General features: G+C 36.9%; 1 protein-coding gene and 1 pseudogene across 8 annotated transcripts in view; one reads left to right on the plus strand and one right to left on the minus strand.

The window, feature by feature from the left end:
• Positions 1-20,286, plus strand: part of Pkhd1 (PKHD1 ciliary IPT domain containing fibrocystin/polyductin) — a 468,594-nt gene that overhangs the window by 433,484 nt on the left and 14,824 nt on the right. For 5 of the 8 annotated variants that reach the window (XM_074081972.1, XM_074081971.1, XM_074081975.1 and 2 more), the window contains 3 exons: positions 2,173-2,280; positions 7,493-7,651; positions 19,092-19,217. In XM_074081972.1, the coding sequence (XP_073938073.1) occupies positions 2,173-2,280; positions 7,493-7,651; positions 19,092-19,217 (393 nt within the window). Of the gene's footprint in view, positions 1-2,172; positions 2,281-7,492; positions 7,652-19,091; positions 19,218-20,286 lie in introns of those variants that run through there. The other 3 variants (XM_074081974.1, XR_012450616.1, XR_012450617.1) reach the window with 3 other exon arrangements.
• On the minus strand, positions 4,272-6,636 carry LOC141425590 (TM2 domain-containing protein 1 pseudogene; annotated as a pseudogene).

Below are 20,286 nucleotides of genomic sequence, written 5' to 3' on the forward strand. Positions count from 1 at the left end.
ATTTCATATGATTGAAAGTTTCTCTTAAGTCCTCATTAGCTTCATAAGGAATGGAACCAATGCTATTTGGGATTCATTAAGTAACTTACTCAAAGTATTTCTTGGAGAAAAATGAAGTAAGAACTGCTAAACTTTATCTACATGTCTAGTCTCAATGTTTTTACTTTAAAATTTAATTTCAAGTTCTTCTTTCCTTAGTAGATCTGCTGCAGTGAAAAAGATATTATTACCATAAAAGTGGATTTATACACTCAAAAACAATTATTTAAGGTTCCTCCTGATATTTTGGCATTTAATTATAGATCAGAGTTGAAGAAAAAATATTTTTAAGAACTTTAAAGATGATATCGGAACATTAATGATTTAACAGTTTGTTAGTGTGAATAGAGTGTATAGTGAGTTAGTTGTAGATATGATGTGGGCTGCAAAGGTATTTTAGAAACCTTATATACTGCAGAATCATATTCAGGTAATATTGGAGTCATATAATCAATTTCAGTGTTGCTTTCAGCACAACACCCCACCTCATCAAAGTTCCCTCAGCTAGTACCTTGTTTATACCAACTTGATCAGGGAGCCTGTCAGTGGCATTTGTATATTTTATAATCACTATTCTAAAGATATGATGAACCCTGGAGTAATGTACTGTACTTGGCAGCAATGGATTCAGCTTTTGGGCACATATGTTTCAAATCTGAGAATATCATAGATATATATGGGAATCTTTGTGGGGATCTCTAAGGCAAGCTGGTATTTAACTCAAAAGAAAACCCATTTGGAGCTAAAGCACTTTCCATTAGGCAGTTTGGCGGCTGTTCTACGAGGCAGACTCACTGGTGCTCGACGGACACATTTCGATTAAATGCTGCTTTGTATTCTACCAAAGATAGGAACAATAAGGATGTTTGTCAAAGGAAAAACTGCAGCAAATGATTTCGTGTTGAACATCTGTACTCTGCAGTTCATTGTTTGTGAGAGTTTATTGACCATAATTTTGATGCATATAGGTTTTAAAGAGTATAAACTGCATTTATCTTGGGCGTCTATCATTTATTTGAGTCTTGGCTTATTTATTTCAATTTTTCTGGGCATTCTATTTATTTTGGGACTCTGAAGAGATGAAAGAAAAGATTCTCTAAAAAGAAAGTTTTGTTAGCTTTGCAAAATTGATGAGGAAAGATATTGTTTTCACAAAAGGAATTGAGCAATTGAATTGAAAAATGTAATGCTAAGCATATTATAACTTTATGATACCTTTCAGCCTTAGAGATCTCAAAACAATTTATAAACTTTAAGACCACTCTTCTAACTCTTTGTCCACCATAACAACCACAGGGGTATTTCCAGAATGAAGTATAGCAGCTGTTAATTAGCAAAGTAATTTAGGGATGGTGGAGTCAAAAGACAATTTATCGTATTGAGAATGTGATTTTAAGTTAAGTTTCATCCTTTCACATTATACATGGATGGCTTATTGTTAGAAAATGTAAGCTTTCTATTTTGCATTCAATTCAGGGAAACCAAGACCCAGGCAGTCTAAATTGCTAAATCAAGGTAGCTTTATTGGTCATGATTGATAAGATGTTATCATCCTGATCTGCTCACCAACTCTGCCTCCACATGCATGCAGATTCCCTGAATAAAGACGGGTAATAATACCTTAGAATGGTGATAGAATTTATTTCTTGATAGTCTTTTTGGGTAATGCTAGGAATTGAACCCAGGGCCTGTGCATGTTAGACAAGGGGTCTGACATTGATCTATAGTCCTAGGCCATTGACAGACATTTAATAACAAAGTAGTGAACATTAGTAATGGCTAAGAATGCAATCCTTGAAAACCAGGCAGACTTGGGTTGTAATCCTTGTACCCAGTAATTTAATTCTAGAATTTGATAATAGTGTATTTTATAGGGCTCTTTTATAGTTTATACACACTGGTATGTATAAGCACAGTGTCTGGCCTATTAGGCTTTCAATATGTTAGCTGTAGTGTTTCCATTTTAAATTATTTATTCTAAGACTTGTCTGAAAACTTGATGGGTTATGTAATCTCTTTAACTTTTCAAATATTGTCCTTTATTGTCTAATTTCCTATCTTCTGAGAATATTTGAAGACATTGCTCTTGAATCGATAACTAATACCTACCTTTTGTTTTGTGTTTGTTTATAGGTTGTACCCAGGCAGAAACACATGAGGGTTATGTGAGCTTCTCCAACTTGGCAGTCTTGATCTCTGGGTCAAACTGGCACTTTACTTTTACTGTTACTTCCCCTCCAGGTAATTTCAGAATCATGTGCTTTCATATCTCTTTCTTCTGAAAAAGTAATCTCCTTTCCTTTGTAGTGGGAATACCGCCTTTCATGAATAAGAAGTCATCATAGTTTAGAAAAAAATTCATTGGACTATACCATTCAGACATGAGAAGAAAGAGTCTAGGTAAAAATTAAGACCCAGGACACTCCTGTGGAGCAAGAATCTAAATGCATGTTTTCCTCTGGATGTTAAAGTTTTAGCTTGTGTGTTCTAGTTGCTTTTTACTTTTTTATTTCTATGACAATTTTTAAGGATTCATGAGAAAATTTTAACTTATAGGAAAGTCTTAGGATATTAGTATTACAAAATTTTGTCTTTGGGCCCTGTTCTCTTCATGTCCTCCCACCTGGAAGACAATGGTAAAACCTATCAACATCCTAGTACTTTAGAAGCACAGAGAGAAGGTGTGCGTAAACTGCTATATGACTCAGTCATCCTTCATAAAACAAAGAAATTTCCCCTTTGAAGTACTAATTGTGCTTCTCATTAATGAGGGAACCAGAAGCTGGCAAAGCTGGTTTAAAGAGCATTTGAGGTATAGCATCATGCAGCAAGAAGAGAAATGCCGAAATGAGTTTCTCATATTAGATATATGGCAAAAAAGCCATACTCTTTAAGTTTCATGACTACAGATACCCTTTGTATCTTCCCTGCACAAGAATCATTTGTAATTTATCAGTCTTCTATAAACTAACAAGTCTGAGCCCTAATTAGTGATGAATATTATTCTATGCTTATAGTCCCAGCCACTCAGGAGGCCAAGGCAGGAGTTCAAGACCAGCTTGAACAATAGCATAGTGAAAACCCATCATTAAAAAAAAGGTTAATAGTAGGTCAAACAAAAGTATATTCTAAAAGATTTGATTAGTCTTGGATGAGCCTGTTTGAAAATGGTTCGGTATGACGGTATTAAGATCTGCAGTTATTTTCCTTTAACTTGAAGTTTCTTTCTTAACAGCAGGTTTATCTTTTAAGGCCCACTCCTACAACCTTAATCCAGATAAATTGTACTTGTACTTGTCACTTCTTTGCCTAGAATTACTCCTTCCTCCAGAGTTCCCAAGGTTCATCTGTCAGGATCTGTTCAGATCCTTCAGTCTACACACCATCCCCAACCCTGTTCCCAGTCATTCTCTGTCTTCAGCCTTGCTTCAGTTTTCTCACACCCTCTACTCTACTGCTAACACAGTATCCGTGCACTTTCCTATTTGTCTGCTGCTGTGTTCTGTGTCTCCCATTACATCCTAAATTTTAGGAAGACAGGAATTCCGATTAGTTCAATATTTGATCAATATATCCTCAGGCTATGCAAAGTCTGGCATATCATAGGTACAAATAACTATTTGCTTATAAATATTATTCTTTTGAATAAATGAGTATATTGAGAGTATTTTTAAGCTTATATATTTTAAAATTATGCTCTGCTGTTAAAATATTTGAAAGCCAGTGGTGACTTAGATAACTGCTCTCAGTTTGCACATGGGACTTTATGACTTCAGCTTCTCTGCCACCGTGTGGGTGTTCTACATGTCTTATGAACTGGTCCATATCTGTTGTGATTCACATCTCAGCTAAGATGCTTTCCTCAATGACAACTCGAGTTATTCATTACTGTTAGAATGTTGTCTAGGTCCTTTTTGTGAGTAAATTATGCTTTTATTTTTAACAACCCAAAATAACAAGTAGCAACTTGCCTTTGTAGGCTACATTAAACAGTATCAGAGTAATAAGCTGGCCATTTCATAAAGACAGTAGCATCAAAAAGACTATTATATAAGTTTTATGAACTCTTATTAAGTAAACCTAAGAATAGTATACATTTAAGTAAATCAGCAAATAAAATATAACCACAGACAAAAGTAATCATATAGAACTCATAAAGTGCTATGTGAAGAAAGAAGAGAGAAAATCTGGAAATCCACAGACAGGGTATTATCTGTTGAAATTAGGGAGGGTCATTTGTTTCTTTTAAATTGTGTTACTCTAAATATCTTATTGTGTTTCTCTAAACATTTCATTAGTAATATTCTTGTAAGTCTTGTTCCATAATAATCTATACTGCAACTACTTTTAGAAGGTCCAACAGTCTGGATTGAGATAAGAATGAAATCCATTCCATAAAATCCTACAGTGCAAACCTGTAAGAAACCCAAGGAAGAATTTCCAAGGTAAAATCAATCTGCCTCCCAACCATCAGAGGAAAAGAGATAATGCAACTGCCACTTTGTATGAACAGTCATTTACATTTCCCCAGGATATGGGCCTGAGAAAACCAACTTCATTTCCAGTAAAATGTGTTTCATTGCCATGAAATCCTCACAAGTTATGTTGGGTGCTGGGAAACGAGTTGTGAGCTGTATGGTTTGTAAAGTTAATTGGTTCTTTGGTAGCACCATTTATCTTTGGATCTTTACAAATACATTATCCCACTTTGAAGTCCTCACACATAAGCATCTTCTCACCCCCAGTGATGGGACCCCAAGGTCCTGTGGTGACTGTCATGAGCCACAGACACAGGGGAGCTGGGCGGCCACAGCCTCCTTTGAAGCTAGCCTAAAGGGATGTTGAGAACCCGGTCTAGGGCCTTTTTCCTGATGTTTAGTGCTCACCAAAATTTCCTCAAATGTTTTCCAGTATTTCCCAAACATTAATTGATATTTCTTCTGTTTTTATTTATTTATGAATTTGCTTGACTTTTGAAGACTTACTCAGACACTCCTTCTCCAGGATGCTTTTTCCTGACCACATCAATGGAAAATAACCATCTAAAACAATGTTATTTGCTTTATTCTGGTGGAATGTGTCACATTCTGATATGCTTCTTCAAATTTTTGTGATATATCTGTTGTTTCATTTACTATATTCTTAAATAATACATTTAAGAATAAAAACAGTAACTTAAACAATTAGCAAAGTAAGCAATAATGAGAAAACAAGGGCAGAATGTAGAATTTTTATTTTTACTTCTGCGAGTCCCCAGTAATATTCATTCCTCCCTTCTCTAGGCCTGATTTAACTTATTCAGATTCCCATAAGGAGAAGCTATTTGATAACAAACAAGGCAAATATGGCTCAAGTGTAGAATATACACAGAGGAGAACCGTTTATAGTCATTTGTTATGGTGGTTCTGGGATTCAGTCAACCATACAAATCAAGACATTGACTTCCAATGGGAAAGAATGTAGGAAAACAATTCTATTTACAATAGCCTCAAAAAAAAAATCAAATACCTAGGAATAAACTTAACAAGGATGTAAATGACCTCTACAAGATGAACCATAAACTATTGAAGAAAGAGATGGAGGAAGACTACAGAAGGTGGAAAGATCTCCCATGCTCATGGATGGGTAGAATCAACATAGTAAAAATGGCTATTCTACCAAAAGCAATCTACATGTTCAATGCAATTCCCATCAAAATCCCAACGACATTCATCACAGAGATTGAAAAATCTATCCAAGAGTTCATTTGGAAATACAAGAGACTGCAAATAGCTAAAGCAATACTTAGCAAAAAGAACAATGCTAGAGGTATCACAATTCCCAACTTCAGACTATATTACAAAGCAATAGCAATAAAAGCTGCATGGTACTGGCACAAAACAGACATGAAGATCAGTGGAACAGAATAGAGGACCCGGATATGAATCCACACAGCTATGCCCACCTTATTTTTGACACATATATTTAAATTTTTATTCCTTATAAAATTGACCATTTCGCTATATTGTTTTATGAGTTTAAATACTTGTTTAGATTGGTAACTACCACCCAATCAGGATACAGATCATTTCTGTTACTCAAACGACATCCTCCTTACACTGTTCTTCTATGGTAACATCTTCTCCACTCCCCAATTCTGCTCGCCATCTTTATAGTTCATTCTTTTCTAGAATGTCATACAAATGGAATCACACAGGGTCTACTCTTTAGACATGGGCTTCTTTCACTCAGCTTATGCATGTGGTGCTAATCTCACTTGTTACAGGTTAGTGAAGTTCTTTCTTTCTCTCTCTCTCTCTCTCTCACCCTATCTTTCTGTCTATGTCTTAGTTCACTCTTCAGAAACACCAGTGTGTTTATCCATTCCAATGTTGAAAGAAATTTGATTGGATTGTTTCTGGGTTTTGGTAATTATGAATAGAGTTACTATAGACATTTGTGTATAGATTTTATGTGTATAGGTACATTTCTCTTTTACATTCTTTTCTTCCCTGTTTCATAAGTAATAATAGGATGAGAACCAATCTTTCAATTTACAGAAAGGGAAGGGGCTTCCAATGAATTATTAGAGATCACTCGTTCAATAGGAAGCCTCATCGTGCCCCATGATTCACAGCCAACATGGTTCTGTGCACCACTGCTCTATGCTTAGTTTTCCAGAAAATGACATCCTTTTAAATGTTTAAAAGCATAAATTAATTGCACAAAGGGTTTCATTGTGATATTTGCATAATGTACTTTGATCAAATTACCTCCTCTACCTTAACCCTCTTCCTTTTCTCCACGTTTTAGAGTTTTGAAATGGGTTTTATTATATTATTTTCACACATGTATATAATATACTTTGATCAAATTCACCCCATCACCCTATCCTTTCTCCTTTCCTCCTCCTGCTGGTCCCTCCCCCTAAAACAGCCCTCCTTTTAAAAAATATTCATGGTATATTATTATTTAAAAATTTTAAGTCTAGATTCTGCATATGAGCACAAACATGCAATATTTGTCTTTCTTCTTGGCACTGTAGTGGGAGCCCCTGAGCTCCTGTTTTTGATGTGTTAAATGCCATATTTTAAATAGATACCAATGGCAGAGTAAGCATTTCCATACATTCTGGAACCAAAAGCTTTCTTTTTCTAATTAGTAGAACAAAACAGTGAGTGAAACTGCAAATTCATATTGGTGGAGAATGTAGATCTGAGAATAAAATGAAAGGTTTTGAAGAATTCCCTATCAGTAATGAACAGAATTGAAAAGAATGATTACGAGTTATTGTTGAAATCTTACATTTCTTCTGGAACATAAATCTTCTCTTATTAATAATTTGTTTATTTAATCATTTAATTCAACAAATATTTGTTAAGTACTTGGTACATGCTAGCTAGTGTTGTAAGCAGAACTTTTACACAATGTTTTTATTATATTTGGATCTTAATGAAACCTTTTTAAAAAATAGGAATCAACTTTACAGCTCGATCCAGGTCCTTTGCTGTCCTGCCTGTGACTGGGAAGGAGAGGTCAACTATGATCCTGGCTGCGTCCCTGTGCTCTGTGGTCTCCTGGCTGGCTCTGAGCTGTCTGGTGTGCTGTTGGTTTAAGAAAAGCAAAAATAGAAGTAAATGAACTTTTTTTTATTGAAAATATCTGAAAAAAATCATATAAACTGTATTAACGGTTCTTTTTATTCCCCCAAAGAGAAATTTTTATGAGCTTTTACACTATATAACAACATAGAACCCAATTGTTCAACTATTATAATAGAGATAAGATTGTCTGGTTGATGACAATAGCAACAATAATAAAAGATCATATTTATTAAGTACTTATTGTTGACCAGGGGCACTTTAGATAAATATATTTATTTAATCCTCACAAGAACCTAAAGATGTGGAGAATGAGACAGAAAGAGTGAGTAACTTGCTCTGAAACACGAGGCTCCGGTGTTGAGTGATCCTGAAAAAGGTAAGTTAAAGAATTAGAGAGGGTGAGAATGTTCCTTCTTCAAAAGAAGGGAGTGAGCTCTTGGTTGTTTTTCTTTTTGTCTAGATGCATAGAAATTTAGTATATTCTTGAACATATTCCCAGAAGCAGAATCTCTTTTTTTTGGCTAGAGTCAGGGATCTCTGAGGGAAAGAGTTTCTTTGAAAGAAGTTATTTCTCTCTTCTCTGTTCTTAGACAGGAGAGAAGAGAAAATTTCTTACTATACTCAAACCTTACACCCCAGCACTATCAAATGAACTGAAGAAACACTTGTTATATAGGAAGTATTATAAAACTAAAGTTATAAGCAATAATGAATTAAAAAAAGTCAAAATGAGTAAAAGCAAAGAGATGAAGTCCAAACACAGGAAGTAAAGAGAAGGGAGTCCTGTCCCCACCACTAGAGCATTCACAGTGCTTGGGTATCTGAGGGGCCTCGGGAAGATTGGCCTCACTTATTAGTCACTGTGTCTGAACTACAGCCTGGTTTTCTGTCCCTCACTTGGTCCTGGTGACCTCAGCTGGACAAACTACCAAGAAACTCCCTGTCTTTCTAAGAATGGAATCTCCACCTGGTTCTGCTTTGGATTGCCTGCAATTTGTGGAATCACAGGTTTAGTTCTGTCTATCTACAGTGTGTGTTGCTTTCTGGGCTGTATGCAGATTTCCATAATATTTTTCTATGTGATTGTGAAGCAGGTGATTTAATTCTTCTCTTCCTTTTGATATCTAAATCTATTACCTGTTCATGGGCCTCTCATTCGTGGGCCCCATCTCTTTCTTTGCATCCCCTGAGCCCTAGAACTAGCTTTTCCTGCAGTTACTAATATATGTCCTCCTTCAGTCCTCTTTCTCTTCTTTAAATCTCTCTCAGTATTAGTGTCCACATTTTTCTGCCAAGTCACAGACTCCTAGCTATGTTTAAAAAAATTATAAAGCTGGGTGTAGTGGCACACATCTGTAAAAAAAATCCTGGTTACTTGGGAAGCTGAGACTGAGAAGACTGCTTTTATGAGGCCAAACCCAGGCAGAGTTTGGTGACATACACCTGTCATCCCAACTATGGCAGGAAGCATAAATAGAAGAATTGTAGTCCAGGCTGTTCCAGAAAAAATAACCACAGCCAAAAGGACTGGAGATGTGGCTCAAGCAGTAGAGCTTCTGCCTTCCACATGTGAAGCCCTGAGTTCACACCTCAGTACTGTCAAAAAAACTGTGAAGAGAATGGAAGGAACTTTGAGAAAAGTTTACAGTTCAGCTGTATATGAACAATTTGTATTTTCTTAATATCTTTTGTGCTTCATAGTTTTCTTTTTCTCTTTTTTTGTGGTGCAGGGGATGGAACCTTTGGTCTCACTCATTCTAGGCAAGTGCTCTACACTGAGCTACATCTCCAGCTCTGTTTCTCAAATTTCTCAAATTAGAATTCATTAATTTTTGGAATAACAGATGTATATTGTTCTCCAAAGTTGCTCATAGAGGATGATTTTCTGATGCATTGATATGTTCTGTGTCAGCAGTATTCAGTTGTTTTCCTTCCAGAACCTCCTTATACTGTCAACAATCACTGAGAACTTCTAGAACCTTGACCTATGCTAGTTCTGTCCATCCACCAGTATTTTCAAATTAAGTTAGAATACTTAAATTTTTACTCATTAATTTATTTTCACATAATAGTAGTCTTTACTCCTATATTCTAAGTGGGGATCAGGAAGTGTTTCTTCTTTTTTTTTTTCATTTATCCCTAATTTATCCTGCTTAATTCTTAATCCTTGCTAAAACTTAAGTGTGTACTGCATATGAACATAATTAATAGTTTTTATTTTAATACCCTGGACTTTCAAAACAGATATAGTGTTAAGAGCGGTACTTTTTTACAGGCCTCTTTCATGTTTCCCATAATAGAAGTCAGCTGCAGTTTCTTAGCAGCTTCTGCAGTCAATCTGTTGCAATGTAAATGTTTGTGCTAAAGTATGCGAAGAAGTGCTTGAGTGCTCGCCTAGCAGGTGCCAGACTCTGAGTTCAAAACCCAGTATTGCCCTCACTCCCAAAATAAAGTGTATGAAGAATACCCAGCCTCACACAGAAATACAGTAGAAAAGGGAATAATTGAATATTCTTCTTTTATTAAAGATCTGAACTTGACAAGATTATTTACTTAAAGTCTGTCTTAACATGCTATTTGTATTTTTACATGAAAATCTACTAGTTTCCCTTGTACTTTATTGTTTAGGTAATTTTTTTTTACCTTTACTTAAAATGGAGCTTTTCACTCTTGAGCATGCAGAATTTAAACGTTATTTTTGGGGTGTTAGAAAGTTATTATTTCATTAAGTTATTGCAGGCCTTCTAAATGTTGACACATTTCATTCTATAATTTTTTAAATCTCAGTTGTTAAAATCAATATGGTTGATTACACAAGTTTTCAAAAAGGCTGAGCTTTCCATGAAAGTTTGAAGTTATCACTGAGAACAAGTGCTGCAAATTTTTATTTGTTTTTATAAGCTCAATTCATTCCCTTTTTTTTTCAGTCTTTTTTTTTTTATTCATATGTGCATACAAGGCTTGGTTCATTTCTCCCCCCTGCCCCCACCCCCTCCCTTACCACCCACTCCACCCCCTCCCTCTCCCCCCAACCCCCTCAATACCCAGCAGAAACTATTTGCCCTTATTTCTAATTTTGTTGAAGAGAGAGTATAAGCCATAATAAGAAGGAACAAGGGTTGTTGCTAGTTGAGATAAGGACAGCTATACAGGGAGTTGACTCACATTGATTTCCTGTGCGTGGGTGTTACCTTCTAAGTTAATTCTTTTTGATCTCACCTTTTCTCTAGTTCCTGGTCCCCTTTTCCTATTGGCCTCAGTTGCTTTTAAGGTATCTGCTTTAGTTTCTCTGCGTTAAGGGCAACAAATGCTAGCTAGTTTTTTAGGTGTCTTACCTATCCTCACCCCTCCCTTGTGTGCTCTCGCTTTTATCATGTGCTCAAAGTCCAGTCCAATTGTTGTGTTTGCCCTTGATCTAATGTCCACATATGAGGGAGAACATACGATTTTTGGTCTTTTGGGCCAGGCTAACCTCACTCAGAATGATGTTCTCCAGTTCCATCCATTTACCAGTGAATGATAACATTTTGTTCTTCTTCATGGCTGCATAAAATTCCATTGTATATAGATACCACATTTTCTTAATCCATTCGTCAGTGGAGGGGCATCTTGGCTGTTTCCATAACTTGGCTATTGTGAATAGTGCCGCAATAAACATGGGTGTGCAGGTGCCTCTGGAGTAACCTGTGTCACAGTCTTTTGGGTATATCCCCAAGAGTGGTATTGCTGGATCAAATGGTAGATCGATGTCTAGCTTTTTAAGTAGCCTCCAAATTTTTTTCCAGAGTGGTTGTATTAGTTTACATTCCCACCATCAGTGTAAGAGGGTTCCTTTTTCCCCCGCATCCTCGCCAACACCTGTTGTTGGTGGTGTTGCTAATGACGGCTGTTCTAACGGGTGAGGTGGAATCTTAGTGTGGTTTTAATTTGCATTTCCTTTATTGCTAGAGATGGTGAGCATTTTTTCATGTGTTTTTTGGCCATTTGAATTTCTTCTTTTGAGAAAGTTCTGTTTAGTTCACTTGCCCATTTCTTTATTGGTTCATTAGTTTTGGGAGAATTTAGTCTTTTAAGTTCCCTATATATTCTGGTTATCAGTCCTTTGTCTGATGTATAGTTGTCAAATATGTTCTCCCACTCTGTGGGTGTTCTCTTCAGTTTAGAGACCATTTCTTTTGATGAACAGAAGCATTTTAGTTTTATGAAGTCCCATTTATCTATGCTATCTCTTAGTTGCTGTGCTGCTGGGGTTTCATTGCGAAAGTTCTTACCTATACCTACTAACTCCAGAGTATTTCCTACTCTTTCCTGTATCAACTTAAGAGTTTGGGGTCTGATATTAAGATCCTTGATCCATTTTGAGTTAATATTGGTATAGGGTGATATACATGGATCTAGGTTCACGTTTTTGCAGACTGCTAACCAGTTTTCCCAGCAGTTTTTGTTGAAGAGGCTGCTATTTCTCCATCGTATATTTTTAGCACCTTTGTCAAAGACAAGTTGGTTACAGTTGTGTGGCTTCATATCTGGGTCCTCTGTTCTGTTCCACTGGTCTTCATGTCTGTTTTTGTGCCAGTACCATGCTGTTTTTATTGTTATTGCTTTGTAATATAGTTTGAAGTCAGGTGTTGTGATACCTCCAGCATTGTTCTTTTGACTTGAGTGTTGCCTTGGCTATTCGTGGCCTCTTGTGTTTCCATATAAATTTCACAGATTTTTCAATCTCTTTAATGAATGTCCTTGGAATTTTGATGGGAATTGCATTAAACATGTAGATTACTTTTGGAAGTATAGACATTTTTACTATGTTGATTCTACCAATCCATGAGCATGGGAGATCTCTCCACTTTCTATAGTCTTCCTCAATCTCTTTCTTCAAAAGTGTATAGTTTTCCTTGTAGAGGTCATTCACATCTTTTGTTAGGTTTACACCTAGGTATTTGATTTTTTTTTGAGGCTATTGTAAATGGAATTGTTCTCATAGATTCTTTTTCAGTTTGCTCATTGTTAGTATATAGAAATGCTAATGATTTTTCCATGTTGATTTTATATCCTGCTACCTTGCTGTAGCTATTGATCGTGTCTAGGAGCTTTTGAGTAGAGTTTTTTGGGTGTTTAAGGTATAGGATCATGTCATCTGCAAATAGGGATATTTTGACAGTTTCTTTACCTATTTGTATTCCTTTTATTCCTTCTTCTTGCCTAATTGCTCTGGCTAGGAATTCCAGTACTATGTTGAATAGGAGTGGAGATAGCGGGCATCCTTGTCTGGTTCCTGATTTTAGAGGGAATGGTTTCAATTTTTCTCCGTTAAGTATAATGCTGGCTGTAGGTTTGTCATATATAGCTTTTCTAATGTTGAGGTACTTTCCTTCTATTCCTAGTTTTCTTAGAGATTTTATCATGAAATGATGTTGGATCTTATCAAAGGCTTTTTCTGCATCTATTGAGATGATCAAGTGGTTTTTGTCTTTGCTTCTGTTAATGTGGTTTATTACGTTTATTGATTATCATATGTTGAACCAGCCCTGCATCCCTGGGATGAAGCCTACTTGGTCGTGGTGAATGATCTTTTTGATGTGTTGTTGAATTCGGTTTGCCATTATTTTACTGAGGATTTTTGCGTCAATGTTCATTAAGGAGATTGGCCTACAGTTCTCCTTTTTGGAGGTGTCTTTGCCTGGTTTTGTGATAAGTGTAATACTGGCTTCATAAAATGTGTTTGGCAGTTTTCCTTCCCTTTTTATTTCCTGGAACAGTTTAAGGAGGGTTGGTATCAGTTCTTCTTTAAAGGTCTGATAGAATTCAGCAGAGAATCCATCGGGTCCTGGACTTTTCTTTTTGGGGAGACTCTTGATTGCTGCTTCAATTTCATTTTGTGTTATAGATCTATTCAGGTGATTCATTTCCTCTTGGTTCAGGTTTGGATGGTCATATGTATCTAGAAATCTGTCCATTTCTTTAAGATTTTCAAATTTATTTGAATATAGGTTCTCAAAGTAGTCTCTGATGATTTCCTGGACTTCCATGGTGTTTGTTGTTATCTCCCCTTTTGCATTCCTGATTCTACTAATTTGGGTTTTTTCTCTCCTCATTTTAGTCAGGTTTGCCAGGGGTGTATCGATCTTGTTTATTTTTTCAAAGAACCAACTTTTTGTTTCATTAATTCTTTGTATGGTTTTTTTGGTTTCTATTTCATTGATTTCAGCTCTTATTTTTATTATTTCTCTCCTATTTGTGATTTGCTCATTCTTGTTTTTCTGGGAGTTTGAGATGTATCATTAGGTCATTGATTTGGGATCTTTCAGTCTTTTTAATATATGCACTCATGGCTATAAACTTTCCTCTCAGGACTGCCTTAGCTGTGTCCCATAGGTTCCATTGGGTTATGTTTTCATTTTCATTGACTTCCAGGAACTTTTTAATTTCCTCTTTTATTTCATCGATGATCCATTCTTCATTAAGTAATGAGTTATTTATTTTCCAGCTGTTTGCATGTTTTTTGTGTTTACTTTTGTTGTTGAGTTCTACTTTTACTGCATTGTGATCAGATAGTATGCACGGTATAATTTCTATTTTCTTATAGTTGCTGAGACTTGTTTTGTGCCCTAGGATATGATCTATTTTGGAGAAGGTTCCATGGGCTGCTGAGAAGAATGTCTATTGTGTAGAAGTTGGATGAAATGTTCTGTAGACATCAACTAGGTTCATTTGTTATTGCATATTTTAGATCTTGGATTTCTTTATTGATTTTTTGTTTGGATGACCTATCTATTGATGATAATGGGGTGTTAAAGTCTCCCACAACCACTGTGTTGGCGTTTATATACGCTTTTAGGTCTTTCAGGGTATGTTTGATGAAATTGGGTGCATTGACATTGGGTGCATACAGATTGATGATTATTATTTCCTTTTGGTCTATTTCCCCTTTTATTAGTATGGAATGTCCTTCTTTATCTCGTTTGATCAATGTAGGTTTGAAGTCTACTTTGTCAGAGATAAGTATTGCTACTCCTGCCTGTTTTCGGGGGCCATTGGCTTGGTAAATCTTCTTCCAGCCTTTCATCTTAAGCCTATGCTTATTTCTGTCGGTGAGATGGGTCTCCTGTAATCTATTTCGTCAAGCGGTGCCTTTTGATGAGTGAATTAAGTACGTTAACGTTAAGTGTTAGTACTGATGGGTATGTGTGATTCCTGTCATTTAGTTGTCTTAGTTGTTTGAAGGTTTGATTTTGTGTACCTAAGTTGAGGTTACTCTCTACTTTCTTGCTTTTTCTTTTCCTGTGGTTTGGTGCTGCCTGTCTTTTCATGGTTAAATTGGGTTTCACTTTCTGTGTGCAGAATCCCTTGAAGAATGTTTTGTAGTGGTGGCTTTGTGGTCACATATTGTTTTAGTTTCTGCTTATCATGGAAGACTGTTATTGCTCCATCTATTTTCAATGATAGTTTTGGTGGGTAGAGTATCCTAGGGTTGAAGTTATTTTCATTCAGTGCCCGGAAGTTCTCACCCCATGCTCTTCTTGCTTTTAGTGTTTCTGTTGAGAAGTCTGCTGTGATTTTGATGGGTTTACCTTTGTATGTTATTTGTTTTTTCTCTCTTACAGCCTTCAATATTCTTTCCTTAGTTTCTGAACTTGTTGTTTTAATGATGATATGTCGTGGGGTAGTTCTATTTTGATCTGGTCTGTTTGGTGTCCTGGAGGCCTCTCTAGATTTGGGAAATTTTCCGTTATTATTTTGTTGACTAGATTATGCATTCCCTTCGCTTGCACCTCTTCTCCTTCTTCGATGCCCATGATTCTCAAGTTTGGTCTTTTAATGGAGTCAGTGAGTTCTTGCATTTTCTTTTCACAGGTCTTGAGTTGTTTAATTAATAGTTCTTTGGTTTTTCCTTTAATTACAATTTCATCTTCAAGTTCTGAGATTCTGTCTTCTGTTTGTTCTATTCTGCTGGATTGGCCTTCTGTTTTGTTTTGCAGTTCTGTTTTGTTCTTTTTTCTGAAGTTTTTCATATCCTGGGTGGTTTCCTCTTTAATGTTGTCAATTTTTGTCCTGAGTTCTTTTATCTGTTTATTCATCATGTTCTCTGTTTCACTTTGGTGTTTATACAGTGCTTCTATGGTTTCCTTTATTTCTTCTTTTGCTTTTTCAAATTCTCTATTTTTGTTGTCTTGGAATTTCTTGAGTGTCTCCTGTACATTTTGGTTGATGCTATCCAGTATCATCTCTATAAAATTCTCATTGAGTACCAGTAGTAGGTCTTCTTTTAAATTATTCTTGTGGGCTTCATTGGGTCCTTTGGCATAGTTTATCTTCATTTTGTTGGAGTCTGGATCTGAGTTTCTGTTCTCTTCATTCCCTCTGATTCCTGTACTAATTTTTTGCTGTGGGGAAACTGGTTTCCCTGTTTTTTCTGTCTTCCCGTCATTGTCTTTGGTGTTGTTACTGTCCCTGTACTGTGTGCAATTAAGTATTTTCTAGCTTGTAATAATAACAATGGTAATATTTAGAATGGAAGGGTGAGAGGAGATGGAAAGCAAGAAGTTAAAGAAAAGGGGAAAACAAATACACAGACAAGAGGGAGAAAGCAGAACAAGGTTTCAGACAAGAAAGTTTCAAAGGTATAAATAGGGAGTGTTAGTGTACTAATTGACTGTAAGCTGAACAGACATTAGAGAGACAGAGAGAGGATTGAAAATCAAAAATAAAAAAATAAAGATAAGAATAAAAATAAAAAATAAGTAAATGAAAGAAATATCGATTTATAAAAATGAATTAAAATAGATGAAAAATAGAAAATTAAAAAAAAAACCCCAAAAAACCAAAAAACCTCCAAGTTCAAATGCAATGAAGTTTTAGTCTTAATAATTTGGGTGTCCATCTCAGTCTCCAATCCTGGAGATGGTGCCTCAGACCTCAGATGTTGTTCTGTAGTTGTCTCATCAAAGGGGATGCATAAAGTAGAACAAAACTACACACACACACCAAAAAAAAAAACCAAAAAAACCCACCAAGTGTCCCAAGTTCAAATGCAATACAGTTTCAGTAAGTTTTTCAGCATGCAGGTGTAATTCGGTTGTTCTCTCATCAAAAGTAGGGAGAAAAAGAAAAAAAAGAGTCTGGAGACAGTTCTGAGAATTGTATCTGCAGCTGTGGCTTGCCTGCCTGCTGCTGTCAGCCTGCTGTTGCTGGAGGCATTGTTTATGCAGATCTCTGGGGTGAGCTTAGCACTCACCTGGCCCCACGGGCTTTATTTGCTCAGAGTTCTCCTGTGCGGGAGCCTCTGCTACAAGCTTTCCCCTTTCCAAGCACAGGGAAAGGTGACACTGCACTGCGTTGTCAGGCCTGCGTGTTTATTTACAGTTCATGTGGGAGGTGGGTCTTCCCCCCATCCTGTGGAGTTTTCCTCCCACCGCCACTTTAACAAGATTTCCTGCTCCTGATTACTGGGTGGTGCTGCTGCTCCTGCCAGCCGCCATGTTTGTTTACAGTTCACATGGGAAGTGGGTCTTCCCTCCTCTCTTGTGGAGTTTTCCTCCCTCTGCCACTCTCACCAGCTTTACTGCTCCTGGTTGCAGAGCCTCTCCGGCCTGCCCAGCTTGTTTATTTACAGTCCCGGAAAGGATTCCCTTCCCCCAGTCTCAGCGCTCAGGGCGCCCCACCCTCTTTCCTGCGTGTCTTTATTGTTCTTATTGCTTATTAGTCAGTTTCTCTTTTTCCCCTGGGTGGAGGTCAGTCTGTCCAGGGGGCTATGCTGCTCTGGCCCAGGCTTGTCTGTGGGAGTACTGCAGTACCATGAAGCTCACCTGGTCTGCATCTTCCCAAGCCACCTGGGCGTGGGCCACTGGCGGCCCCGGGGGCCCTCCTCATTTCTCTGTTTAATGTGAAGTGGAGATTCTCTGTGCCACTGGAGGTGTGGAGGGGTCAAAGTTTTGCCTCTTCTCAGTGATTATGCCTGCAAAGTGTGTCTCCAGCGTCTCTCCAAGATTTCACTATAGGAGGCTCGCTTTCTGCTTCCTCCCTCTAGCTGCCATCTTGGAATCAATTCATTCCCTTTATTTTTTTGGTGGTACTGGGGTTTGAACTTGGGTCCTCATGCTTGCTAGGCAGGCATTTTACACTCAGGCTGTACCCCATTCCTTTTTGCTTCAATTATTTTCCCCATAGATTTTCTATGTCTTTGCCTGGAACTAGGCTTGGACTTCTACTGTCCTAAGTATGCCTCCATGTAGCTGGGGTCAGTCACAGGTGCATGCCACACTGCCCAGCCTTTTGGTTGAGGTGGGGTCTTGCTAACTTTTTTCATAGATTGACCTTGAACCCCAACCCTCCTGATCCCTGTTGCCTGAATAGCTAGGATTTTACTGGCATGAGCCACCATGCCCTGCCCTCCATTCATCCATTTTATGAGATAAACAGAAGTATGAATGACTATCATTTATCTCTCAATGATTCTAGTTCTTTGATTAAAAAAGTGATGTGTAAAAATATCAGCTAGTTCAAGTGGAAACTCAATCACAGAATTATTTTTGCTTTAGAAAACCTTGATATGCATTTAAGTCAAATTAATTCTCTTTGCTGCTTCATCAAAGATGTTATTCAGGTGGTCCCATTGGCTTGGCCTCTAATGAGGGCAGGAGGTAATAGGACATCATGGTGGGAAAAACGTTCATTTGTCATACTGAACCAGACAGGAAAGAAGCAAGAAGATAGAGGAACCAGTTCCCACAGTCTCCTTGAGAGCACATCCCTAATGAGCTAAGGACCTCTGATTAGGCTCTACCTCTTAAAGATTCTACCACCTCCAACAGTGGCACTCTGTGGAACAAGCCTTCAATCCTGGACCTCTAGGGGGCACCCTAACCAAAACCCAAAGAAGTTGTTAACAGTGGAGGAGACTGAAAATTCATGTGTCCTCCTGTATATTTCTTGGTAACTTCCTCTGAATGTATGATCATTTCAAATTAAAAGGTTAAAAAGTAATAACATTCTGTTATTCTAACTACTCTAACAGAAATATAAGCCACAAATGTGTGGCATGTGATTTTCTAGTAATCCTTTATCCTAAGTATACCAAATATTATTTCAACATGTAATAATAATAAATTAATAACAATAAATAAAATAAAATAAGTAAAAATACATTGGATATATTCATTTTCCAAAATCTGGTGTATGTTTTATAGTTACATCTCAGTTCAAAATTTCAAGTTTTCAGATAGCCATATTTGGCTGGTAGTTGATTGAACAGTACAGTTTTATATCACAAAGTAGATGGCTGGGATATGGAATTTTGCATCATTATTTCTTAAGCTCTGAATACATGATATGCATTTAAATGCATGTATATCACAATCATGGTGGTGGGGAGGGCTACGAGAGAAATACTTAACACTTAGGGCCCACTTACAAATAAAAATATTCTTTTTATCTGAAGAAATAAAACCCACTTTTTTTTCATTAATGCAGAAACAAAACCTGAAGATATATCTGAATCCCAGACTAATGATCAAAAGAATCATATCCATGTTTCATCCAAACACCAGGGATCACAAGAAAAGGAAACAAAAAAGGAAGATACCGTGATAGAAGAAGGTAAGCTTGGACAGAGAGACAATCCCAACAGGAGAGACCCACTGGGGATGAACTATAGCCAAGCAATTTAGCTTTTAGCCCCTTCTTAGTTACGTTTTCTCAAGCAAAATTTCCCCTTGCATAGGAACACACAGGTGCACCTGATTCATTCAGCTAGTAGCCAATTATTCGAATTGACATTTATATATTTTCTTGGTAGAATATTATTGGTTTAACCTTTGAGCTCATTACACAGAGAAAACTGAAAACCAGCATATAGGCATATATTCTTCCCCTTAGCTGCTGCAAAGCTGCCAATTTGGGAACTTTGTTGAATTTGGGAGAGCAGGGAGTATAGTTGCCAAATACCTACTATGCAAATTAGATTTTGTGTACAGCCCTCAAGAAATGAGTCACTTTGCTAAACTCTGTTTTGTTGTTTAGCTGTACTTTTAGTAAAATATTTTATTTGCCTATATTTTGCATTGTGCAAAATAATTCTATTATATTGTTAAATTGCCATTGCCGTTAGTGTCAAGCAGAGAAAAGATAAGCATTTGCCTCAGATCAATGCTTTGCCCTTGCTGTACTAAGGATTCATAAAAGAGGAAGACAGTGACCAGAACAGAAGATGGCTTTGCCAAGTATGGATATAGTGTACGAAAACTATTCATATAATTTTTCTGAAACTCTTTAAAACAAATGCTCTAAACTGAAGGATATTTCTATTGTTTTCTAAGACTCAATTATCATAGATTCTGCTTGAAGATAAACTTCAAGTCTACTTCTTGTCTTCTACTTGAAGACTAGAGTCTTACTGATTCTGAGTTAATATTTAACCAAAACACAGCACTGGGGTGTTCTGAATCTAAGTAGTTGGATGAGATCTGGTATGTGTGTGCATGTATGAATTGTACATGTGTGTAACATTTTCTTGCCTCTTTGAGTTTTTCCTCATGGAGGAAATGAGATTAGTATATTGTTTCCTAATTAACCAGTCATACTGTAACACATGGCTGTGTAGCAAAATGTCAGGAGTGTGAGCAAAATGGAAGTGAGTGTGGTGAGAAGAATGAAGACACAGAGAAGA

The sequence above is a fragment of the Castor canadensis genome, chromosome 8 (assembly GCF_047511655.1).
Source record: "Castor canadensis chromosome 8, mCasCan1.hap1v2, whole genome shotgun sequence".
NCBI classification, from domain to species: Eukaryota; Metazoa; Chordata; class Mammalia; order Rodentia; family Castoridae; genus Castor; species Castor canadensis.